Raw genomic sequence first — 27073 nt, forward strand, 5'->3', positions numbered from 1 at the left:
GGAGTAATATTTTATGATAAGTGTTATTTTTCTGTCCTGGACTGGACAGGGATAACGCCGGCTCTAGTCAAAACTGCACATGGAACAGACCAGAAGAGCAGATGCTGCAGCACAGAAGCTACAACACACTTCCAATCAGATCTCCTGCCAGCAGCTGGACGGAACGAGCCAGACAAAGCACCTCCTTGAAGTAAGAGAGTTAGGATGACCAAACTTTTTGACATCTTAATGCTGAAATACAACACAGCCGATTAAGTGTCAAGAGATAAAAAAAAAAAAAAGATAGAGTGAAGAGGAGCAAGTCAATTATACTCCAAGTTCATATACTCATGACCCCTAAGTGTGTGATGAATAAATACGATTAAAATGACTACCTGCATTTTGAGTAGTGGTATAAATACAGACACACAAAGATAAATATAGACGTTTTACGCATTAGGAAACAGAATACCTCAGAAAAACAAAGACTACTGATGAAGTCTGAAAACTCCCACTCTCTTGGATGTGGAGTCAGTAATCTGTCTACCAGTGATATAAGGTTGGACACAAAGCAAAGGAAGGAAGAATCTGTTTAGAGACGTTCCAAGAGGTGAAATAAAACAGTCTTCGACAGCAAATTCTAATCTTCCATAATACTTACCTTTTGTAGGTAGAATATATTATTTATAAATGTCAAAGCTTGATAAAGGAAACACGCAACCTTTACTGGATGAATGGCAGTGAGAAAGGAAAGGAGGTCCAAGTGGGTAAGGCGCAGGGAAAAAGAAAAACACTCACATATGAGGTGGGATTTGTCCCTGAGCTGTATGAGTTGGGGAACTTAACTGTTGATCAGTGTGACCAACCTCAACATCATGTCTCTGTCTGAAGGGTGAGATTTATTCTGAGGTACGAATATGCCACTAACCTTCTTGGTCTTGACAGTGGATTGGCAGCAGTCTCCTCCGTCATAGTTACAGAAGGCTCTGTTGTTGACCGAATCACAGTAGTTGTCTCCCATGAATGGCTACACAAGAAAAAAGCAGTGTGTCAATTAGACAAAAAATACTGGGTGGAAAAAAAAGTGCTACCTTTTATATTGCTAACGTAACTGGTTGATAATGATTAAAAGGTGAATTACTGGAAAAAGCCTTTTGTTTTAGTGGTAGTTTCCTTTTCGGGGCCTTTTAGACGTCTGCGGATAGATTTGCTGATGAATCCGATGCATTAAATTTCCCTCATCTTTCAATGTGACTTTTTAAGCCCTTAGTGGGCCAGACCCGTAAGTCAAACTGAGGACACCATAAACTATTCGCTACAGAAAACACTCCAATAAGGTGATTTATTGGGTTGGCCCCACCCTCCACTTGGGTTACCAATCAGGTTATCCAGTTGGCCTAAAGGGAGTACATGATATCATTCTTCCGTGAAGTGGAATAGAATTCCTTCACATGTAAATGCACCATTTTTAGAGGAAAGTCGATTTTAACCCGTGGTCACATGATCACGTGCACAGATTTTCCTGCGAGGTAATAAATCAGTAATCACGCTAAATTACAGAAAGTTAATACATTTCAGTGAGCTATATCAATGAGTACCAGATACCCACACAGCAACCTGTCCAGGTGGTTGTCCTCAACAACTGTTATCAGAAGAGAAAAAAAAAAAACATTTTCTTTCCAGTGTGTGTTTAAACACCACTGTATTTTTAACTTTACCCTCGCATCAGATAGCCTGTAGAGAAAAAAAGAAAACTAGTCGCTGATCTCAGTTGCACCTGCAAGTATGTTAAGAGTTATAAATCCAAATATTCTGACAAGAGATCAGTCCTCACCCACCAGTTGGTCTAAGTGTTTTACTTGCATAGCATCAGCCAATCCATTGTCTGTCTAAACTCCTTTTGGCCAACCACAGTGAATAAAAGTTTGTACTCCATACTTACACTATATATTCAAGATCAAGAAAGGTGGAAGAATGTAAGTAGTGGAGGTTTTGTGTGATAGATGAGACTATTACTCCACAAGTACAAAAGAAAAAAATATCTAATCCAGGTCGAGCCCTTACCTCACATCCTTTGATACAGTGGAGAAATTCTGGGTGTGGATACCACTTCAGTCCCATTGTGCACACCATAGTCTGTGAAATAAGACAAAAGTTGAGGTGGGGTTGAATTAATTAAGAAAACTAGTTCTTTCAGTGGTTTGGTCTCAAGATCTTATTTCCTTTATGTGCAGCGCATGAACAGTTTTGCCAAGACTTTGTTCTTTTTACCTGCATTTCAGTCCACAAAACCCTAATCCTGACTAAAGTTGCTTGGTACTTTCTAGACACACACACACACACACACACACACACACACACACACACACACACACACACACACACACACACACAAACACACCTAAGACAGTGAAACACAGGAGATATCAACAGGGCTCATGTGCTACACATGGTTGCTTTTATTGTGAAGCCTTGTTTGATTTACACTGAGCAAAGAACAAAGCTGTATAAATTGATTTTGACAAGATATAACTTGATAAAAGTGGTGTTTTTTTACGACTAAGTCATGGCCCCAGGAGGGCAAAGATTTGAGAGCGAGAAAGACAGATGGAGAGACAGAGGTAAAGAGCACCATGCTCTCAAATATCTTTGCAGAATGTGTGGAATCCCATCCTGTTCTCCCGCTGTGCTCATTTCAAATGCAACAGAAAACATTTGTGCTCAGGGGAGGTGGACAACACTGTGCACGGAATGTGTACCTGCATATCTGTTCATACAGGCATATACTATGAAAATACTGTATGTTCAAATGACTCTCGGTGGGCATGTGTGCCTGTGCTGTATGCTGTATGACTATGTCTCCATAAAGTGTGTAGGGACAGTTGTATATACGAGTGTACTTGAGCCAGAGCGTGGAGAAGGGTTTTTCTTACAGCTTAAGTGCGTCTCCAGACTTGGGATAGTAGTGTGCACGATCAAAAGTGCCATCCACAGCAAAGGACCGGCTGACCTCCGATGGTTCATTTCTCAGACCCCCTGTGTCCCAATATCTCACAAATTTGACGTGCTTTTCTTTTGTTGCTGCAAACTAAGGTATTTTTCATTTCAGCACTGTCAGCAAATCAATACAAAAAAAGAAAAAGAAAGATGGGGGGATGAAGGTAGAGAAAAAGAACAACATTACATCCGAGGACAACTGAGAGCTGCAGGAATAACAGTTCTACTACTGTGATGTAGTACTGCATGGCAGAATGCAGGCACGTCTGCGCTATGTGTACGCATGTGTGTGAAGGGCTGTGATGCTTCGTCCGTATGTGGTAGAAGATTAAACACATCAGTTTGTCTCAGAGGTGAAACTTTTTGCATCTACTGTACTTTTATTCTCTCTTTCTAGTGTTCTGCTATGATGATGTCATCCAGAAACTCCTTCTCTTCCCCTCTCTCTCATTTTCTCTCTCACTCTTTTTTTTTCCCTCTCACAGCAAGGCCGTAAATCATGATAATCCATGATCGTGGCCTGGCTTCACCCCTCGCTACGTATGGGATCCTCACCCTCTGAAGCCTCCCCGGGGCGCTGATACCACATAAAAATAGATCCCTATCTCAGCGCCACCACAGACGAGGTCATGTCATATAGAAAATGACTAATTCCACAGCAAGCCCGACAGGGTAATTTTGCTGATAAAGGGGGAGGAGGGTGCCGGGGGCGCAGAATCGTTAGATATAGAGGGACAGGAAAAAGAAGAGGAGGAGGTGGAGGTAGAAAAGCAGGAGAGAATTCTAAGTGGGTCACACTAAGAACCGAAATACAACTAGTTTAAAGGCAATAAATCAACATCAGTTATTAAGGTGGGCAACATTGACCTCCAACTCAGCAAAGTAGAACTAGAAAGTGCATTTCAGGTCATGAATTCTCTTGAAGATACTGTATGAAGAATCCCATCCTAGAGGGTTGTTTAGAAGTATAAAATATCATGTCTATTCATACTTACTACACTCCTACTATTACCACAATCATTGTCATGATTGATTTCTGTTTCCACCACAGCAACCTCCTACTGTTTTTGTTTCTTAAAACCATCTTATATATCAGCCATACGCATCTGTTTTGCTTAGCTTAGGCAACTAAATGGGCAGCACTCTCAAGGTGGACCATAAAGGATCTCCTACCCTTTGACATGAGTGTAAATACAAATGGAAGATTTTATAAACTGACTGCTATTGGAAAAAGTGTCGCTGCTGTGCTTGTGCATGTGTGTGGGGACATGAAATTGATCCTCCTTGCATTTCCTGTATTCAGTGTTGCAGTACTTGAGTCCAGGACTCGTAAATTGACTCGGACTTGAGCACTGATGAGTTGGAGTCGGACTCAAGCACTGACTGCATTTTGACTCGGATGTTGGAGACGAGGACTCTGCCTTTTTTGTTGTTGTTAGTTTTAGTGCGTGCACTTGCTTTTGTTTGGCCATTGTGTCACACACAGTAAATTTGGGTTAGGGTTAGAAATGGTGACAGCTGTGTCATTTGTGTGTGATGTAGACCTCTTTTATTTGTACGTCAGCTCTTTGATTGTGCCAGTGTGGAGCACCGGAGCACATCTTGGAACTCGACTTGGATTTGGACTCAAACGCTGGGGACTCGAGGTTTAGTGACTCAACTGCCTGTATTAAGAAATAAACTTTACATAGTGGCACAGGACAAAACATGTGCACACTACCTGAAAAATCTCCACCCTCTCCAACCTCTGTCCCTGGTGCATCATGTCTCGAGCATTCACCCCACCAACCCTCATTTCTCCGCCTGCTCTTATGCTATCAACTGCCCCCAACAGCATCGGCTCGAGTCTCAAATTACCACTGAGGACAAATCCTATCAATTTCACAAATCCATGAAAAACAGATCATTTCATGTCCACGTGGCCCAACCCACTCCTCTCTCCCAACATCTACCACAAAAAGCTGCTGACTCAGTGTGACTGAAGCAAAAACAAAAGGAGTTGTGGGACAAAATACAGTGAGAAATACAATGTGTTCCCTTTTCTCCTTCTCTAGTTACAACACTTGATGCTATTTAGTAAGATCCTCCTCTCAGCTAAAAAGGGCATTGAGCTGAGTAAAACACCGAGAACAAATTGGACATCACTGACATTAATCAAGTTAAATGGGGAGGTAAAATCAGAAGAGTACACACACTCACGGCATATTCCTACCACCACCTCTTGACCCTGCCCAACAACAACCCCCCTTCTCTCGCCACAGGGACACGGTGCGCAGTTCTGTGTTTAATGACCTCCCCGGCCATAACCTCTAACCTCCGTGTTTTCCTATCTGCCAGTTTAAGCAAACAGTACTTAACCAGTACAGTCGGTAGCTGTGAGATATATATAAATTAACTAGTGAGCGTCACAGGTTTATTTCAGAAAATTACAGTGATTACTGATGATTTGCCATTTGATAAGGTTTTAAAACTTGGCCATAGCCAAGAATTCAGCAGTAAGTTTCCTTTCTTTTTTGTTTTTTGTTCTGCTTTTTTTTTTATTTCCAGTGGTAAGACAAATACATGGGAAACTGAATGTTACAAATGGCACGATTACATGTTTGTCAGTGTAAGGGCAACAGTTAAATCCCAGAGACGCTTTTCCGTATATTATCTCTTCAAGAAGGTTAATGAAATGTCTTCTTGATGACTGGGATGCAAGAGGGCAGCGGCGCGTTGTCGCACTTCAAATCAAAAATAGAACAAAAATGTTTGAAGGGTTGCCATGCTGCTAAGACAAACATTTGCATGGCACTGGGCACAAAAGACAAGCATAAGACGGGCATCTTGCATTGTGGGTAATAGAGCCAGGATGTAGACACTATACGTGAAATTCCTTACAGGAGAGATGTGGATCACAGAACTTTGTTAAGTGCGTCTGTCAGAGCTGTGAGGCGGACACAAACACACATACGAAAACCTACCTTGACTTTGTTCGGGTTCCTCCAGTGCTCTTTAAGTACACTTTCAACGGTCATGTTGCTAGGGAGGATCACCACGTCGTTGTTACTCTCTCTGCAGCTCAGCTCACACTCCTCACCTGTGCGAGCGCGTGAGCGAGAAAGAGACAGAAAAACAAAAACAGTCAAAGTATGCGCCGGCCACACCTAGATCGAACATTTCAAATGACATATCCTTACCCCTTTAACCTTTTTCTTTTCAAATGATTATGATTCAAAGTGCTAGTTTACATAACTATGGTTCAGACATGTTGTTGACTCATTAAGAACAAATTAAAATGGCTGTAAACAGTACAAACTGAAAAGGAATGAGTAATGATGACACAATGAAGAATAATAGCACACACAACAAAAGCTGTGAGTAATAGGAACAATGAAAGATGACATCAGCAGTAAGAAAACTCAATTGTTATTATATAACAGTAAATTTGTGCATACAGACCTATGCCGTGTCCTCGCTTGCATGAGTACTGTAGGCTATAATGGAGGTTTTGAGGTAAAGAACACTGGCCTTTGCTGTGTGGGCACAGGCGGAACGACCCTGTCCAGTTTCCATCCTTCCTACAGCGGATCACATTGGATGCTGCACCCTGAAAAACCCACATATATTGACAGACAAACAATTATACTCACACACACACACACACACACGCGACACACAAACACTAGCAGGCCAAGGACATTGAGACGGCAACCCGTTGCAAAGTGGGAAATACAATCCAATTTTTTTTTCCAGGCGTCTAAGCCACAACGCCTGAGAGGCAGAACAGATTAAAAGGTGTATACATTTCAAAAGTCTGTGGCAGCAGGACTATTCTGGAAATCAATAGCAATCTAATTAGCATGGCGTCAAATTGAGTAGGGCTGAGGGAGACGGGGAGAGAAACGGGAATGGAGAGACAAATGCTCAGACAGTGAGGGCAATGTAAGAAGAGGGCAGAAAGTGTATTTGGGGAAACAAATAGGTTTTTACTCATTAACTCCCTAGTTTTGCATCTTATCATTAGCTATCAGATCTATATTATATGATATTAGACAGGAGTATGCTTATAATAATGTGTCTGTGGTGATTTTAACCAAACAATATTCAACAAACTATCCAACAAACACAAATTGCTGATCAATACTTCTATGCCATTAAACCATGTTGAACCTAAAGGTGATATAAAAAAAAAAACTGTAAAGATACGAAGAAGAGAGAAAAAGAGAGAATGTCTGCTTTTTATACACATGAGCAAAAGAAGACAAAAACATAGGTGAAGCAAGAATAGAAAGAGAGGAAAGAGATGGACAGACCTGCTTGCATGGACCGTGCAGCAGCCTCACCGTATGGGCAGAGCCTCCTGTGGCGGCGATAGCGGAATTACCGGCAGGATCAGAGCAGTTGAGTCTGCAGACACTGTCAAAGCGGAAGCCATCGGTACAGTGATAAGAGCCATGGAAAATTGGAGGTGGGGGATCACAAGTCACTGGCTCGCATGCCCCCTCTAGCCAGCTGCCATCCTCCGTGCACTGCCGCTTAAATGCACGCCTAAAGGAAAAGGAGGCGATTAATGGAACTGATTTCAGGCCTTATATACTTTCACCCAGAAACTTTCTGATGAAAGGCCAACTAAATCCAACAACTACTACGTCTATTTCTTTTTCTACCTCTTAGGTTTGTTGGTGACATGGTAGCCTGGCTTGCACTTGTACTTGCACAGCGTGCCCACTTTGAGGCCTGTCTCGTTGCATCGCTTGGTTTGCAGCACAGCATTGGGTACAGGAGGAGGGGCTGGGCAGCGAAGCTCACAAAGGGCCTCTGGAAAGGACCACAGTCCGTCTTCTAGGCAGGTAAGGGTGTTGTTTGTACCTGAGCAGAAAAAGAAGAAAATGGTATGTGAATACAGGAGTCTCGGTCAGTAAATTTGAAAATTAAAAGAAGAAAAATTAAAAAAAAAAAAAAAGAAACACAGATTGGCAAATAGTAAATAGTAGTAGTTATTGAAAGAGCAATTAAAAAGATTTGATGAGGATGTTTAAAATGAACAAAAAACATTTTAAACTCCTGTAATTCTGTATGTCGACCTACATACAATATATTAAATCTCTTGTTCATATACATATATATATATATATATATATATATATATTTACACACACACATTTTTTTTTTTTTTTTTTTTTTAGTAAACTTGACAGGTTGTTTGAGGATGGCCTGATAATATTTATCTGTGCATGCTCCACTATGCATCTCACCTACAAGCTGGGCAGGTTCTCGACACTGAAAGGTGATCTTCTTGCCGTAGGTAGTGCCGTCTGGGAAGTTGAAATGGGCAGGATGAACGTGGTATTTGTCAGGCAGACCACAGTCCACAGGCTCACACGACACCTGTTTGTTCCACTTCCCATTCGCACACGTTATAGTCACCGAGGAGTCCGACTGGAAAATAACACAAGATATAAAGTGAGTGACAGATACGAGCATTCATTTGCACATTGATGGGACAGACTGATTTCCCGCACACATCCTATAAATGTCTACCTCAAAAAAAATGATGACAGCAATTCCGTGCTCACTCCAACAGGTCTCTAATCAGCGTGTAACCCAACAAAGCTTGATCGAGCTTGGCTTACTGTATGTCAGTAAGCTTCACGGGCCACTCAGCAGCTCAAGTAACTGCTGATAGCATTTGTAAGGTCAAGTCATGCCACTCAGACAACTGATATCCAACAACTGCACGATAAGCCCGAACACCAAACAGATTGACTTCGATAGGAAGGTGACAACTTCAGAGAAACACACACAGAAAGGGAATCTTCCACAATTGGAATACAACCCACTGTGAATGTATCCTCATTCTGAGTTTCTGTGTAGTCATCGCACTAAGTAAACGGTTATATGCACCGATAACTTAACATGTTTGACATTGACAAAGAAAATGGAGGGAAAGAGTAGGTAGGCAGTTGTTGCACAAACATTAAGTTAGCTAATGTACTCAACTATGCTGCTTTGCTTTTTGATTGACAGTGCCTGTCCATGCAGTGGCCTGTCAACAGGAAAAAAAAACACAACTTTTCCACTGTTTCTTTCTGTGTAAGCTTCTCAAAATCAAGCCAGACTGCCTCACATATTCAAGTCTCCAAAGCGCGCTCTGTGCGATTGGGTCCTTACATGTTGTTGGAATGCGGGAGGAAACTGGAGAACCCAGAGGAAATCCACACAGGGGGGAGAACATGCAAAATCCACAAGAAACGGACTCGGGCCAGGAGTCAAACTCAACAGTGGTAACAGCGCTCTACTATGACAAATGAAGACAAGCTCCAGTTTACAGCACAATATAAGACCTAATATAATAGATTAACATCCCTTCCATTCATATTATCGACCTATCAATAGTCCTTAATTAGAAACAGCAGCCAATCTACTACTGAAGGAGGTAGGACCCAGCAAGGCCTGACTGAGACTTGCAAAGGCCACATGTCTTGCATTAATTGTGTATGTGTGTGTGCGCGTGTGTGAACTCTTTACATCCTCATGTGCACATATAGATGTGTAACCATTCCTGATCAAGAGTCAGAATATAGCATTAAACACATAAAATTTGCTGGTATAATAGTTCCTGGAAACAGAGAGGACAACCAGAATGTTTCCAAAACATCTTGTTCCTGGGATGTTGTTTTTTTTTTTCACCAGAAAAAGAATCCTGATCTTAAGTCTATTTCCTTTTAGAAATAGCTCTGATTCCTGTAAATTATTTGGCTTGTGGTGTGATATTTGCAGATGAGATGAGACCAAAATGGGGAGCCACCTCATCGTTCAAAACTTTGACTGTTTTCATCCTCTTCCATTAAATAGCACTATGTGACACGACATGAACGCTTAAATTGATAGTAGTGCCAAGAAATCTCACAACAAAACTGTCAGAGCTCAATCATTGTGAGTTTTCCTTCCCAGAATAAAAAAAGGAAACCTATGTTTTTTACCATTCTACCCCTGTTTTGGTTGCCTTTAATTACACACATCTTTTGAGAGAGTGGCCAAATTTTAAAGGCAACACAAGCTGGACTCAGTTAGCACTACATATCTATTGCTTCATAACCTTCTCTCTCTTCCCCTGTATTTCTATCTTTCATCTTGATCTCATTATATGATACTGCAAAACAGTATCAGGTTCCCTCAAAATAAATAAGCTCCTTTCGTATTTGGATATCCAACAAAGTAACATATGCATCGCATGTGAGTGCCTGCTGAATAAGAACTGGGTGTAGAGTTGAATGAGTCAGTCATGATGGGAGGTTGTGATCAAAAGTCTGCATGGAAGAAATGTGGAAGGATCAATTTAGTGTTAATGTGCCGACTGTAAATATGTATGCAAGTGGAATGTTAAATAAGTTTGTGAAAATGTGTGTGCGTTAAGTTTTACCCATCCTAAAATGTGGGTGTGTAAAACTGTGTTCAAGTGTACGCGCACAGATACTCAGAAAAACACATTTACATTTACGTACATCTGCCACAAGCCGTCTTAATCTGGCGTGTATCCCCAAGTGTTTAGGTGTATATATAGGGTTGTGTTCCTGTGTGTACTATTATGTGTGTAAGTGTGTGGGAATTTTCCTTCCTTTAAAAAATTTACAGCTGACTATTTTTCTTCCAGTAGCGACTTTAACAACCGTTGGCTACTCTGCCTAATTCAAGCCAGACAGACTAACAGACAAATGATCTGACAGACTGACAGCCTCTTCCTTCAACTAAGAGGTTTGCCTCAACTCAGATTGCACACACACATAAGGCACACACAAAACATATGGTAATAGCACACAGCCTTTCATTGATAGGTAGACTTATTGCAGTGATGCTAAGGAATTAAGTATAATTTATTATTGTCTGGTCCTCATGGAAAAGCCCTTTTGAGGCTGTTTCTGAGGAAAAAGTTTTCTTTACTTAGAAGCAGAGGTTTTATTTGCCTAGAATATACACACTCACTGGTTTAACACAACACAACTCTGCAACTGACTCTGGACAAGAATGTGGTCAGAGGTGTTACTGAGAATTTAACAGTACTGAGAAGCAGACATGCTTCTAAGTAGATATAATTCTGGGAGGCTTAGTTTTTCTTTAAATGACAACCACATTTGCCTGAACAGAGTGGATTTCAAACCTACTTGTGTTACAAATCACCATGTGAGAGCTTTTGTCTTCAGTGGAAGAATTAAATGTACATTTACACAGGCTTTCCATTAGCAGACATGGAGGACTCTGTAGGTTTGACCACTCTTCACTGCAGAGCAGCACATTGAAAATTTGTATTCACATGCTCGTCCAGTCAGGGAGAGTCAGATTCTAACTCAGCATCCACAAAGTCAGCGATGTTAAAGGGCTCTGTCTGTGCTTTAAAAACTGGTATTACACTTCGCAGCCTCCACCCTCATTCACCAAAGTAGGCTTATAAAGGTTGCTTATAGGCTTACAAAGGTGAACACCAGTGCAGGTTTTCCCTGCTGTGGCACTGTAAGGCCTTAGTTATACTCGCCTGTGGACGCATACTGTGGACACCACGCACATGCAGTTGCTCGGAGGATGCATTCCATACATGCACAGTAGACCGTTTATTCCACGCATGTGCGATACCGATCAAATCAAAATGGAGACATCCATCTCAGAAGAACAAAAGCTGCGGACCTCCTCACACAGCCTCTCTTCAAACTTAGCATCCATGTTTGTTGATACCCTTGTAGAGTAGTGGGCGCGCAGACAAATTGGTGGGTACGCCTGAGTACACAGACGAGCCTTGCATACACCCTCCGTGAATTTACATCACGTAGACCCTTGCGGACTCTCATGGATTAACGGATGTAGAATTTATTGGCTTAAATGTAGCACAAATGACACACATAATGGTCAGCACTGTCTGGTTGAACCCTGTAGACTTCCCTCAATATAAATTGAGGCCAGGCACATACAGTAGTGTCCACCATTCTATTTCCTGGCTGGGAGGCTGGGGAAATAAAGGGAGGCTGGGGATATCAGCGGGGGATGATGTCTTCAAGTCATTTTAAGTTATAGTTATAGTGAATTATTAATAACCACAATGATATTTGCCCTTTGCATTTGACTCATCCTTACTAGCTGCTTACGAGCAGCTACTCTGGACTCACTCCAGCTCTCGGGCCAGTGCCTTGATAAAGGTCAAAGACAGGAGTACTGCTCACACAGTACCTTACATGCATAGAGCACCCACAGAAAAGCTACGCATGGGTAAGGAGAGTGTCCAAATTTCACATGATGGACAAAATGAAAACTGGTTTCAGTGTTCCAACATGGTGCCTAATCGTTCTAATCAAAGTTGCTCACTGGGTAGATACACTGAAAAAGATATTCAGGATTCCACATTCGGGTGTCAATAGGATGTGCAGATAAAAGCCTTTCTCCGGCTGAGCTGGCCGACTGCCCACTCGTACGAATATGATGATAATACATCAATATGGATCTTAATAGCTCGTAAATTTACATTGGACATAATGGCTCAAATTATGGTGATAGCAGGAGTTATTTCTAGGAATTATTAATGTGGGACCATTTTCATCATCACTCGGAGACCTGAAGAGGGTTTTTCTGTCATTTAAAGAAAATGGATGCTCAGTTGGGGTAAGGCCATCATATAGAGGGCAGGTACAGTATGGAGGTGTGCTGGGCTTGTTTGAATTCAGATGAGCAAGTACTGTTTCATGGTGGACAGCAGTCAAGCCTGTGTGAAATAAAACTGACATACACAAATCAAACAAGTGAGGGAAACAGATTTCTTCTGAAGTCAGCATTCTCTAAGAAGGTGGTGTTCCCAGAGCTACTTTGACATCATTGAAACAAGAAGGTAATTGGCTAAAGAAAGGAGACAAGACAAAGCTTCATGCTGGACTTTTCGAGCTTAGTTTGCAGGTGTGTGTGTGTGTGTGTGTGTGTGTGTGTGTGTGTGTGTGTGTGTGTGTGTTTTTGTAAACATTTGTGCGGCTGAAAAAAGAAGGAATGGAATAAATCAAGTGATGTGTACTAAGGGGATGTGGACAATCTGTTCAATTTTAAATTTTAATTCAATTTTATTTTGTTCCATTTTTGCTGTTTTACTTTTGTTGTGAAACTTCAAAATTCACTTTATTTGTTGATGTGGGTTTTCAGCTATTACTCTATTTGAGGAGGAGATTAGAGTAGACTCAGTAGACTAAGAATCTGGCCAGATCGATTTATTACTGACCCTTTGATTCATAAAGCACTTTTCCATTCTTACATTTTTTCAAGAGTATTCCCAGTGTTTCTTTCAAATCTGTATTGTTCTAGTTATTCAGGTCTGTCCTGCAGCTATGCTGCTGTTGCTGTCAAAGAAACAATACAGTGCTGTCTCATGCTGGATTCTATAGCTAACAACAAAACCAGCTTCAAAATGTTGCTTTCTCCTGTCAGAATAAAGAAACGTACATGTCAAAACAACGACAAAACAATAAACAACACAACTGAAGTTTATACTAAATATGAAATGTTGCCCATGTGTTTATTTGCAGTGAAACTTCCAAAGGCTTTTGGGGAGAGACTTCCACTGCCCTTGGAGGGATGTGCAAGTAGAATCTTTTTCCAGAGAATCATTTCATTCTTTGGGGATAAAAGACTTGACTTGGAATGGATCAAAAAGCGAGTAATAGAAGGCACTCCTGCTATGGTAATTATAAACATAATTCAGTCTGCACATCTATTTTACAGCATAATCTTTTTTTAGCAGCGGCGTGTCAGCTGAGCAGAGTGATTTACTTGTCCTTATCAACTTTACGTGACTGGACTGAACATGATTTTGGAACGTCGCAAGAAGATTTTGGCAGCTAGGTTTCTGTCGCTCCTTCTGAATGAAGATGTAATGTGAGGTTTGAATGATGCAGTTCATCACTTTAATCATCCCACCAAGGAACTGATTATAACATCTGTAAACAACTTACAATTCCAAAACGTGGAGTAAATAATTCCAAGAGAGTTGTCATGTTTTGCAATTCAAAATGCTACGATCCAATGCATTTAAAAAATGAGTGCGACATGGGCCATTTCACACAGAGCAAAGGTCACAGAACAAAAAATATGATGTCAAAGAGGCCGCATCTAAAAACATCTTGCCATCTGGTAAAGAAAATGACATAGTCTAAACTGACCTGATGTCGTTTAGTGGAGTGAATAGATGCAAAAAAGTTATTCATAAATAGCAGGTCCTCTAAATACCTTTGAAGGTCTGCCACAAATGATGAGTGACAGCTCAAAGTCTAAGAAAATGTTTTTTGGCACAGCCCCACTTCCTTTTCTGTTCTCTCCTGCCCCCCTTCACCCCACTTTGTCTGTACTTTCCTGCCTCTCCCTCTCTGAAAAGGATAATTTATCACTAGATGAACTGACATTGATGAATAGCCACATAGCGCACTGTCAATCAAAATCTAATGCAATTAGAAGTCTGTGCAGACTCATTGGAGAACTATTCTGATAGTGATTGTAGATACAGTATGTATGGATGTGCATGTAAATGTGCTTCCGTGCATGTACGCAAACATATTGTATATTTGTGAAGGACGGAGGGAAACTCTCCAGTTATGACGAGTTACAGATCCCAGCAGCAGCCGTGTGAAAGATGGGAGAAAGAATGAATACCACAAAAAAAAAAGAATTAAAAGATTTATTCTGTAAACCACCCCCCGCCCCCTTCTTTTCTGTCCATTACTCGCGCACACCATCACACCACAAAAACACCTACACATACAGCAGTACAGGCATGTTTTTTTCCAGACTGAAATACACATAAAAACAAAATTTACCTTGTTCTCTGAACCTCCCGTCTCTCTGAGGGAGCATTAATAGATTGTCTTGCAGACTGCTTTACAGAGCCATGGAGAAGGATAAAGTGTTTATATGGCCTTTACAGCAGCTTGGCCCCTATCCAAAAGGTTTACGATGCGGTGTCAACTACCCTGTTTGTTTGTTTACTTGTGGTGTGGTGTGCATGCATCTGTGTGCATACTCTATCTGTCCGCATCTGCGTCCTGTTTATGCAGGAGATTGTCTGTACTTTGCTGTCTATGTGTTGGCATCAACATGGAAGCATTTAATGTGTTCTGCTGTGCGAGAGCGGCAGCAAATCTCTGCCCTTAAACAGAGACTTCAATGTGTGCGAAATGAGCAGGGATGGAGCGAGGGAGGGAGAGGGAGCAGACACTATGCGATGATGTCATCGTCCCGGTGGAGTAGCGATACAAAGTGACTGTTTGAGGTGATGGTGCGGCATGCTCAGCAAGAGACTAAACACTATTATGTCTGTGCTTGTGCTGAATATGTGTGGTGTGTGTGCGTGCATGTGTGTGTTTGTATATGTGTAGCAAGAGGAGGAGACTGGGGCATCTCCGCTCCTCAGTGCAGCACGTATCTACCTGGATGTTGATGATGTCATTCTCCCAGGAGGCTTGCCGTGCCAAGCCTAGTTTTTGCAGGTGACAAAATAAATGCAGAGATAGAGAGGAGAGCAGAGGAAAAGCGCGTTTGCACCTCTCTCTATATGGCAATTTGTGTACTTGAGTTTGCATCAATGCATGTCCAATGTGTGCATTCGCAAATTTATGTTTGCACGCATCCTCCCATATGCTGCAGAAATGCTTTTTGCACTTAAGGGTCTGCATGTGTACATTTATGCATTCATGTGCCTCTTTATGCACTGAGCTCTTTAACTGCCCGCATGCATTTAAACAAGTGTGTAGAGCAGTGTGCTTACCTGGCTCTTGATGATGTCATCATCCTGGTGGATTTGCAGGACGTAGCCAGAGTTGCAGGAGATGGTGCAGCGGTCCCCATTGTAGAAGTGGCGGCCAGGGCTACTGCACTTGAGCTCTGCATTGCGGATTAAGGGTTCCTGGCAGTCAATGGCTTCGCACGAATAATGTACACAACTATGAGGGAGTGTGTGTGTGTGTGTGTGTGTGTGTGTGTGTGTGTGTGTATGTGCAGGGTGGGGTGGGGGGTGGGGGTAAAAGAAAGCAAGAGAGGGAGGGAGAGAGAGAGAGAGAGAAACTAAAAACCACATTTAAAGTTACAACCAACATAAATTTAGTGTATAAAATAACACTGCAGACACTCAAACATGGAAGCAGTCACACATTTGTTCACAAACAGAAAAGCTACGCATTGAGTCAACCACATCCATCCATCAATGACTGTTTAATATATCAAATCAATAAACCACATGGAAAAAAGATTGCTATATTTGCTATGCGCATGAAAGGGGTGTCTGTGTGCACGAAGAGTGTAGTTTGAGAATTAAGAGCGACAGGATATATTTCTGTTCAGGCTACAATGGCAGAGTTTGGCCACAGCTCTGCGTTGGTAGCCTGATGGAGAAGGCATTTCATGCTCTTGGAATGCTTGGATGCCCAAGGCACCTTTTTACAACAGTCCGCATTCTACAGTATAGGGTTCCCTTATGAAGCCGACAGAGAGAGAGAGAGAGAGAAAGGGAGAGAGAGAGAGAGAGAGAGAGAGAGAGAGAAAGGGGATGTAAGAAAATACAGGTCTGGAGAAACATTGTTAAACTCACTCCTGCACCAATGGAATCTCTATTTTGCTCTTTTCATCCATTTGTTTTCTTGCTTCTGTTCAGACTTTCTATGCTTTTTCTATCAAATTATTAATGATGCAAACCTCATATGTACCTATATTATCCCTTATGTCTAACACCTGGTGTTACAAGAAAGTTGAAGTAAAACCAAATGAACTCATAATTAAAATGTTGACAAGATGCTAAGGCACAAGAGCAGCAGTCCCTAACGCCTAGGGTTTTTAAGGACAAACTAGGGAAGCCTAGAAGCCTCCTCTGTGGACACTTTGGCTTGGAACAAAATCTCTTTGTGGTTTTCTGCTAGTCACTCTGGAATTTCTGACATAAATTACAATTAACTACCTGGAAAACTTTCCTCCTACACTGTGCATGAGAAGTACAGTATACAGCACAATAGCATAGTATGTACGACAAAAAGAAGAATAGAATAGAAAAGAGAGAACAGAACAAAAAATAGTGTGAATATCCCAGAAAGAAAACAAGAATTCTTGATGTGGTAAGAGTTGATGAGTGTAAAAATTGAGTAAAAACATCAAAGTGAGAAGAAAAAACACTGGTGTGAAAATCTTCGACAAAAGGGAATTCATATATGTGCATGTGCTTGCAGACAAGCATGGAACATAAGACTGAGTCATGTTAATAGCTCCAGTTGTTAACAAGTCAGGGAAAAGGGGATGTGGTGTTTTGTGGAGGCATAAGTATTACGGGAAATGTGCTGCTCAGCCCAGGAGAATGAGAGAGGGAAAGCGGGAGCAGGAGGCACAGAAAGGGGAGAATTAAGAAGGAGATGGCAAACAGTTTGAGGGAAAGGACGAGGGGTGTGAAAGAAAAGGATGGGAAGACAGCACGGGATAACAGATATGATTCAGAGGACGGGGAGTCGAGATGGGATGGGAATATGGATGGAGTGAGGCAAAATGGAGAGGAGAGATAAGAAGTTTTTTGAAAGTAGGGTATAGACGACAGAATGAAGATGATGAATCGGAGTTGATTAAAGAAAAGAAACAGATCAATGACACAGAGAGCCAGGATTTTCTCCTGATGTGTGGACAGACCCGCCAATAATAAACTCATCGCAATACTTTATTACAACATTCAGCTTGTAGCGTGTTCAAGTCAAAACTGCTGAGGATAAGTTGGCATGTCTGGTTGAATTGCCATCGTATAAACATGTAGTTTTCAAGAGCCTCTGGATATTAGATAAAGTGGAAAGAATATGAAAGGAAGGAAAGTCAGCGAGAACTCTGAGGGAAAGCAATTACTCTGTGTGTGTGTGTGTGCGTGTGTGTGCGTGCGTGTGAGCGTGTGTGTGTGTGTGTGTGAGCGTGTGTGTGCGGTAACAAACAATTTCCTGGCTGATGCAGATACACAATAGTTTTAATCTATTTAGGTGCTCTTGGATGTCTCACTGGCACACAACAAAAGCCACAAACAGCTCTATCTCTCCACACAGACCCCCCGACCATCCACTCTTTGTGTATTGTGGTGTTTATTAGTGCAATTCTTGTTGAAAGGGCTGTGGGAGCATCATCAGTATGAATTGTCTTATGCATGACAGTGGTGTGGAAATTGGTAAATTGTGACTCCTTGTGCGTGTGTGTGGTCTGGTTTAGCTATACTTGTGAGGAGGGACTTGACATCATGTGTTTAGTAGTTAAAGTTAAAGGTACGGCACACTCAAAATTGTGAGTTTTATAGCTGAATAGGCGCTAATTCTTTTGTTGGCCTTGCTAACAGCTTAAAGTTATCACCTTTGATGCCTGATTGAGAGGTCATTTATTTAATTAACGGGATAGACATGAGAAAATGGCATAACCTCAGTGTAGTATTGACTATTGCATAAACTATTGCAGAAAAAACTATTCTGGCATGATTTTTCAAGGAAAAGGGACATTTTTATGCAGCGTGCACTGCAGCCAATACAAAACAATGTAAACAAGATTTAGTGTTGGATGCAGCGTGGTTAGGAATTTGTGGGCTGCAGCAAGAGGTCCAAATTGATTATAAATTCCCAGTTAAATTATATTTGTTACCTAGAAAGTTTTACTGTTATAGCTATAACTTCGGTCAGACGTCTAACATTAAACAGCTTGTTGGCGCCATTAATTTACGCAAGACTCTCTCTCCCTCCAGCTCAGATACACATATAGAAAGACGGCTGTTAACGTGTCTTGTCTCTTTGCCCTTTCGAGTGAATGGTAACCTTGACTTGCATCTCATGTGTATGTGCAGTCTGTCCTCTTTCAAGGTGGTAGAGAGGACAGATTTTGTCTGCCTTTTGTCTGCTCTGAATGTACAGCACTGCATGTCTGTCTGTCCTGGAGTAGGGATCCCTCCTCTGTTCTTCTTTTTTGTCTCTGAGACACATGTGTAATCTGGGGCTGTATAAATATATATATAAAACTGACTTGCACAGTATGTAACATACGTATGTGCGTATATGGATACTTGGTGTTAGTTTGTGTATCTGTGTGTGACAGCATGGTTGTGTAAATGCACATAATCTTACGATTTCAATATGAATGCTTCTGGACTGTACTGTGTGTCTAACATATGCAACACTCATGCGCACCAGTGCTCCATTTCCATGTTTCTCGGGCTCACCTCTGGCCTGTGGGGTTGTAGATCTCATTGCTCTGGCAACCGCTTATAGTGATGGGGTCAAAGGACTGGAAGGAGCGCAGACCTACACCCGAGATGGCCACAAGGCGAGAGGCAAACATGACCAGGATGGCCTTGGTGTGGTAGAAGGCCACGGACAGGTCGTGGTTCACTGGGATCACCAGAGGGTTGGTGCGGCAGCTGAGACGCCACTCACCTGTGGAGGGAACCAGAGTGGAAAATGTTAATCACACCTTAAAGGTGAATAAGGAGAGAATGAAAGGATGAAAGAGAGGAGTAAATCGCATGTTGGTGTAGTTAAGGTTTCATTCTGCATCATGTAGATGCTTGTTTTCCACTCATATGTATCATATTTAGCAATCTGACACCAAAGCTGAATTAAGATGGTTGTAATATAAAGATAAGGAAGTTCTCACCGAGACTATGGATGCCCTCCTTGGTGTCCACTAGCTGAACAGTGATGTTACACTGAGTCTGGTCAATGTAGCCAGTCCCATCAGCAGCCAGGTGTATAATCACTGCCGCTGCCACCATGGGATGAGAAAAGTGGGCCTGAATGAAGGAAAAGTGTAAAGTTAAGGACAAAATCTTCAATAACTAGATGTCTGTGAAAGCCTTTCCTCAAAGCGGCCCTCATTTTTATTCAAATGCTATCAGGAGTTGGATGTGTTTCTGCTTGACAGAAAAGAACTAAACACTTACAAGGTCTCTCCTTGGTCCTTCACCCTCTCAAATTGCATCAAAACGAGGTGACAGTACAGCAGTTTGACATGAACTATTGTTCCCCCACCAGGTAACTGAGTGCATTTCCTTTTTAGATGTCACCTGGGCCATATTTGATGGATATAAAGTAAGTCTTACCTTGAGCCAATAGCTCGGATATCCCCAGGCTGACTCATGGGCCTCACGACAGGGGAACCATGCATACTGGGACACTCCATCTGATAGATCGAACACCTTGGACTGACATGTCTAGGGAAACATAAGAGAAAAGAAGGAAATTTGTTAATTTGGAGGCATCCTTCAAAATAAAGTCTGTTTTCTCCATTTTTAGATGGATTCTGCTATGTTATACATGTAAAAAGTCAAAACATGTGGTATATGTGATTTATTGGCTAACAAGTTATTACACTTTGGAGAGTGTCAGCTGTTCCTGTTGTCAGTTATCATCTCTGAGGAGCTTGGACTTTTTCCAAATTGTCTGTCATCACAACAAACCTTAAAGTTTGACAAAAAGAAGACAACATGCTAGAATTCTGTTAAAATAAGCGTAAGCTGTGTAGCTAACTTGTAGGTATTTTACACACTGTACTTATCTATGAAAAATCTTAAATTTGGTTACAGTCTGACCTTTTGACAATGCGGTGACCCTTGTTTTTTCCACAACTGTCAGCTGTTTGTCAGCTGTTTGGGCTGACGTGCAGCTGACGTGCGTTCAGTGAAGCACTGTTTGTTTGTGTCTCGTCAACAAACCCAGCACCCTGTCATGTGTCGCACGCCCCGTGTCCCTCTCCCCTTCCCTCTGATTATTCCTTGTACTAACCTCTGTTTTTGTGCTGACTTCTTTAACCCTGTCATGCCGCACCTGTCCACTAGAAGCCCTCAGAGAGTTTTCATGATTTTATGAAGCACCTGTATCGTCACTACTCACTACTGTCATTACTCACTGTGGTGTATGCCTGTTCTCCCTTATTGCTTGGCATGTTGTCTAAGCTGTCTCGGCATTCTAGCCATACTCACCTGTTGCATGGATTGGCAACTAACCTTATAATGATGGTTATGATTGGTCTGGTGACGGGCAAACTCAATAATGTCTAATGAACTACTGCTGTTGTTAGTTTCCACACAGAGACAAACACAAACAGGTTGATCTAATAATCCCTTTAGATTTATATTACACTTTTGCATTGTAGAAATAAGGATCAGCTGAAACCCTGTACCTCAAAAGAAGCCTGTATATGGGAAATAAATAAATTGAGACCTAGGATATAATATAGGTAATGTTAGAAGTAATAAAGTGATACACTGTATTCAGTCAGAAATGCTTATCAAACCAAACTGTCATAGAGTGAAATTTAACTGAACTTCGCCTTAATGGGACTTGGCCTCCAATCTACTATTTTCAACTTTGAATGCCCAGAGGCTGTTGAGGCTGTTCTATTTTTTGCTGACTACTATGGCAAGCCACCTGTGTGTACCTACGTAGAAAATACTTCAGGAAAAAACAGCTCAGGAGTGGTGATTGGCTGCTAAACTTCTCACATTACCACTCCTTATCAGAAGCAGAGATAATGGCAGGGCAAAGCTTTAAAAGTGAAAAGAATGCAACTGAATTCAAAAGTACTACATTGCTGTGGCTGTGCTGACATAAATTCAAAGGTCCCACACATTATCACCTCATTAGCTATGCTGGGATGATGTTCGGCATGAGATTTAAAGACGGACGGGGCATTTTGATTAAAAGTGGATGAAAAGTGGGAGAGGTGAAATGGTAAAAGATTACTGAGCAATAGATAAAGACAGACAAAGAGGAGAGAGGGCAGATACCCAAGGACGACGAGTTTCGCCCGCTGCCCTGAGCTAGTGAAATGAGACACCAGTAACATGAGAGTTTTGCTAGAGAGGCTACTGTAAGATCCTGCCACCGTGGAAAACTGGCCAGACCAGCTATTTGTCCATATATCTGTCCCCTAGATCTGTTGACGTGACCTTTCTGCTCAGAGCTGAAGTGGCAGAAATGAGAAATGTAGGTGAGAAACACCTGAGACTTTGGACTCCATTTGAGTGCAGTTGTGTAGATCTCCATTTTTCATTCCAGGTTTTTGTGAATGCACAAAACCATCTGTGAGATTTCCAGTCACTAAAAAACAGTCATTTGCTAAATGTTTATGTAATAAACACAGAAACTAAATTGAAACCAACGGTTATTTTACTCTGGCAAGTGCAGAGCTTCCCAGAGTCCAACATTACTTCCCAGCCCAACCCCAGCTTTGGTCTGGCCTTGACAAAAAACACACGCACCAGTCTGACTAACTCTCCCTGACTGTATGACTTAATTACTAATATGCTTTAAAGGCACTGAAGGTCTACTAATGAACTGAAGTCAAAAGGAACTGTTTCCATTGCTAACCCTTAACTAGCAGAGCAGGTGACAAAACCATTTCCATGTGAAAACTGATGACTTATTCATGTAAACACAGGTGGCACTAGCTACACCTTCCTCCACACCCCTCCACCTCTCATCCTTTCCTTCCCTCTCATCTCCTGGTGTGTTTTTCTAACAGCCTACTGTTGGAGACAAACACTGCTTGGCTTGCCAAAACCCTTGCCCTCAAGCAAACACCCCCCATCAAGTGTCACACCAGTAGGAGGTAATTCACAAGTCTCCCATGGCTCATTACACTTCCTCCAACTTCCTCACCATGCGATAGCAAAAGTCAAAACACTGAATAGATTTGTCATTGATGTGATTTAGTCATTTACAGAGGGGGTAAGGCTGGTGATGATAATAAAAATCCATCCATCCATCCATCCATCCATCCATCCTTCCTTAGCACGGTCCCAGAGGGCTTGAGACTATCCCACCACATATTGGTTGAGTGGCTGGGTACCCTAACCTGGACGTCTTTGGGATGTGGGAGGAAACAGGAGTCTCTGGAAGAAAACCTGTACAGACACTGGCCAAGTTCTGGATTCAAACCCAGGACGTTCTCCCTGTGATTTGAGTTTGTTTTTGTTTGTTTTATTAAAGCACAATGTTACAGTCTGTTGTCCATTTTTAAATGTGTTACGTATTTCATTTTCAAATGAAATGTCCATGTCCATGATGACTTCCACATTGCTCCTGCTCTTACATGCATCAGTGTCTTAGTCTGCTTTTGCACATTAGAAAACTCCAAAGACACTTTCATCAAGAGTGCCAGAGTGCAATCTAAGGTTCAGCCTTTGATCACATCACACACACACACGCACACACATGCACACACACGCACGCACACACATACACATAACCCAGTTTTAGCCTTTGTAATCAGGTTAATTCAAGTTCATTCATGTTCAGGCAAACAAACCTTTGAAAGGATTTCTTTTCCTTTGCTGCTGTTATATCAAAGTGAAAAAAATTACTGTAAAATGCTTAACTTTGAGAAGGTGTATTTAAGAATCAGCAACCTAAAGGCTTTCATAAAAACAAAAATAATAACCAGAATGATAAAAATGATAAACTGGACAAAAACAAACAAAAAAAATCATCATTACACATTTTGTAGCCTATTATATATGTGAAATATCAGTATAGAACATTTCATCTTAATGCTTTTGTGTTTCTAGGAAATGTGAAAAATCCAGCAAGTTCTTTAAACTAAGAGCTGGCAAGCTCCCCTACAGTTGAAAACAAATGTCAGACTACAGGAGATCATGGATGACGATTCTTGTGTCTGGTTTGTACCATGATCAGGTGTTATTTAAGGACTGGTAAATGCATTCTCAACAGTTAGTCCCTGAGGATGGTAGAAGGCACGTGCATTGATTAATGCACTGAGAAGAGAGGGCGGGGAGCCCAGAACCATTTATAGCACTCACTTTATCAAAGGTTAGGTAACAAAACCTGATCATTTTACACCAAAGTGCAAGTTCACAACATATGGCTACAATTGTCAATATACAAAGGCTACTTCAACCACTTTAACAAGAGTGGCAGCAGCACAAACACTGTACCACTAACATCTGCACAAAACATCCAAGCATTAACTAATTCTACTATAGAGAGTGTACCTGTTATTGACCAAAGAAGTCAACTTCTCTCTATGTCTTTGACATGCCCTTTTTCGGCCTCATTTTATAATCTGTCTCAGAAAAAGCATGATTTTAAAAATAAACTTTTATTGCTAATACATCATCTGAGTCCAATGAGACCAAATAAAAAACAGATGCGATTTCCTTTATCACAGACATTCTGCAAGCCCTGATCAATCAGCCCGCCCCTAATATTAGGAATGTTCACCGAATAGCATTTGGAAGAGAAAGCAGTTGATGTCATGCATGTTATTCACCGTATCTTTGTTAGATGTGGTATTCAAAGCCACACGTCCTGTGCACACAAAGGTTTACTCCTAAAATAAAGACGACGCAAAAGTTTGCATGTGTGTGCATGTTGTTGTTAATAGATACTTTGTCCAGTGTGCTTGCATTGCAGAGAGGCCAAACAGGCGTCATAAACAATGCTAGGAGGTTAACACTTAATGGATGGATCCTACGGGAAAGGGAAAGACAAAATATGTAAATATAGTAAAGAAAACAGCACATATGCATCTAAACTAAGACCTGTTGTTGTTTGCCCACTCTCAGTCTGTTGTACCTATAAAATATATTACCTGACCGAAGATCTTTAAATTAATCATTTGATTACTACTACAATTTCATAGGAGGAACTGTTGACAAAAGACAGTCAAAAGAATCTAGTTCCTCAGTTGGAAAAAGTAAGGGAAGGATATGGCAGATCCTTTGTGAGGTTAAAAAATGGACGATTAAAGGGGCTATTTGTACGTTTTCTTAGCAGGATGTGGTTGTGGTGACTGTTGCTTATCAAGAGTGTCAGTCATTGTTGCGTTTACAAGACAAGAGGTTATAATACGCCCTCTGAAAAGTGCCAGGTCTTCAGGGCAGATTCGAGGCTACAGTGCATCACTTTCAGAAAGTGACAAGACAGGCTGGGGCTAGCTGGTTAGCATGCTAACCTCAGTGGAAGAAAACATGTGGTAGAGACAAGGGTTAACATTGGTGTTGCCTCTTTACTGCTGAAGACAGCTCTTGGCGAGTAAAGGAGTAAAGTTTGATGCTGAAATCGCAACGTTTCTTCTAGACTGGTAAGTAAACAGCTATTAATGCTAACACTGGCTATGTAGCAATAGCAAAACGTACAAATAGCTACTTTGAAATCGTTACAAGTGACGAGAAAATCGAATGTGGTAATGTAATATTGTAATTGCTTCTAAGTGGAAACCATTACCGTTGTGCAAAGGGGACAATTCAGTAAAACAACAAAACAAAAATGCTTAGTTCTGATTGCCTCTCCTATCCCCACTCATGCTAAACACATGGTTCCCTTGTTCTGATTCATAACAAGAATGTAGCAGTCATTATTACTTAGTACTATTCCAGGTACGTAAGTTAAAGGTTGAGATGTCTATTTGGAAAGAAACAACTTCTCGCCTTCCTTGGAAAACAGTCCCAGCAACACTGGAGATATGAGTTCAACTTCTTAACTCAAAAACACACACACACACACACACACACACACACACACACACACACACACACACACACACACACACAGTTACACACATGGTCTTAATTTGTACCAGCTGGCTAGTCAGACTGGCAGACAACAGCCAACCCCTGGTCTGTAGACACAAACTGGTGTTTGTAAATCACCACTTCAGATAAAAGGAGAGCTAAGTGTCTTGAGCCAGGGGAAACCAAAGGAAATAAAGGTGAAGTGAAAGAGAGAGTGCAACTGTCAGAGTCATTACCTTGAAAATATATCTGTACTGTAAAAACATTCATTAAGAGCATAAAACAATACATAAACTTAGAAAGGGGGAAACAGTGAGCTCCACTGCTAGCAAAGACAGAGTAATGACAATAATAATGGCCCTAATAACATAATGTACCTCAACTACAGCCTTTCCCCCCTGTGACAGAGATTTAGTGCCAGCGTGACGTTAGATCACTTCTTTCAGAGGGATGCCTGCACATAACACATATCCACGTTCAAACACACACAGACTCAAATACAAACATACACATATGTTACACCCACCTTGGCTCGGTTACTGATGTTGAAGCCTCCAGATTTTCAAAATGTCCTATCTTGGATTCAAATCAATAAACCTCACTGACACGCACACAAACATGGGCCATATGTTCTCGAGAAGACTACTGAGGCCCTCAGACATTTAGGAGGCCCCACAAAGGTCCTTCCTGTATCCTCCAAACACCAGAGGACGGCGAGGGAGCCTGAGGAAGAGCTTAGTGCAACTGTGGCCTTTTCTGACTCTCTACACTCATTTCTCTTTGCTTTGCACTGCACACTGCACAACGCAAAGAAACAACAGAGAGAGAGATTGTGCTCTTTAATGGCATGCCCTCTCATCCACACCTAGCAGCGCAATAATTAAACTAGTCACAGTAACAAATTAACTTGCAAATATTTCTGTGACAGTGTCTTGACAAATCACTCTCAGAATGTTAAGGTGTTGCAGCAGTTTCGTCTATAGGTACTGGTATTCAGCATGATGCTCAAAAATGATTACACAGAAGCTTCCTGTTAATTATTGTTGAGTTGTGGAGCGGAGATCATAACAACGTATCACGTCTACCCTCAGACAGACACGAGGACGCCATCATGACAACATAATGTCTCACATGCTATGTACCATGTGGCAAAATGCGAAAAAAAAAAAAAAAAAATCACTGCTAGATATCATCAGTGGATTGGCTTGTAAGAGCATTTCTGTTGTTAAGACTGTTGGAATTTATCTCTGTCAACCAACTTCCCCACAACTCCTCTTGTCTACACCAATTTCCATGTTCCCATTCCCCCGAAATGATTCCAACCCCACTGTTTTAAGTCTCAGTATTTTGGGCATGGTTCTCGCCTTCAGTCAGTCGTTTACTTCAGCAGTGAACATAATCACTATAACATCTAAAATGTTGATTCTTTTTTTTCTTTTTTTTTTTTTTTTTGCCACCCAGTGTCATGTGTGTAAGGGCTGGTACATCAGGAACTGTGGATACCTGCAAAGCATTTTTATTTCAGGTCCTGTTGTGTGACTTTGTGAGGTCAGGCTGTAACCTGGTTTGTTGAACTTT

At 41.4% G+C, this 27073-nt stretch overlaps 1 protein-coding gene across 1 annotated transcript in view; it reads right to left on the reverse strand.

The window, feature by feature from the left end:
* The window catches only part of pappaa (pregnancy-associated plasma protein A, pappalysin 1a), an 87611-nt gene that overhangs the window by 14112 nt on the left and 46426 nt on the right, over positions 1-27073 (reverse strand). Inside the window, exons 11-21 of the mRNA XM_087177493.1 lie at positions 20063-20173; positions 19618-19753; positions 19184-19397; positions 15740-15914; positions 8214-8397; positions 7626-7827; positions 7302-7506; positions 6418-6565; positions 5940-6055; positions 2044-2115; positions 908-1006 (exon numbers count right to left, since the gene is read on the reverse strand). Coding sequence (XP_087033619.1) covers positions 908-1006; positions 2044-2115; positions 5940-6055; positions 6418-6565; positions 7302-7506; positions 7626-7827; positions 8214-8397; positions 15740-15914; positions 19184-19397; positions 19618-19753; positions 20063-20173 — 1662 coding nt within the window. The remainder of the gene's footprint in view (positions 1-907; positions 1007-2043; positions 2116-5939; positions 6056-6417; positions 6566-7301; positions 7507-7625; positions 7828-8213; positions 8398-15739; positions 15915-19183; positions 19398-19617; positions 19754-20062; positions 20174-27073) is intronic.

This window comes from Seriola lalandi, unplaced genomic scaffold (assembly GCF_002814215.2).
Source record: "Seriola lalandi dorsalis isolate HSWRI2012SDOR001 ecotype SW California unplaced genomic scaffold, Sedor1 jcf7180002054606, whole genome shotgun sequence".
In the NCBI taxonomy this organism is placed as follows: Eukaryota; Metazoa; Chordata; class Actinopteri; order Carangiformes; family Carangidae; genus Seriola; species Seriola lalandi.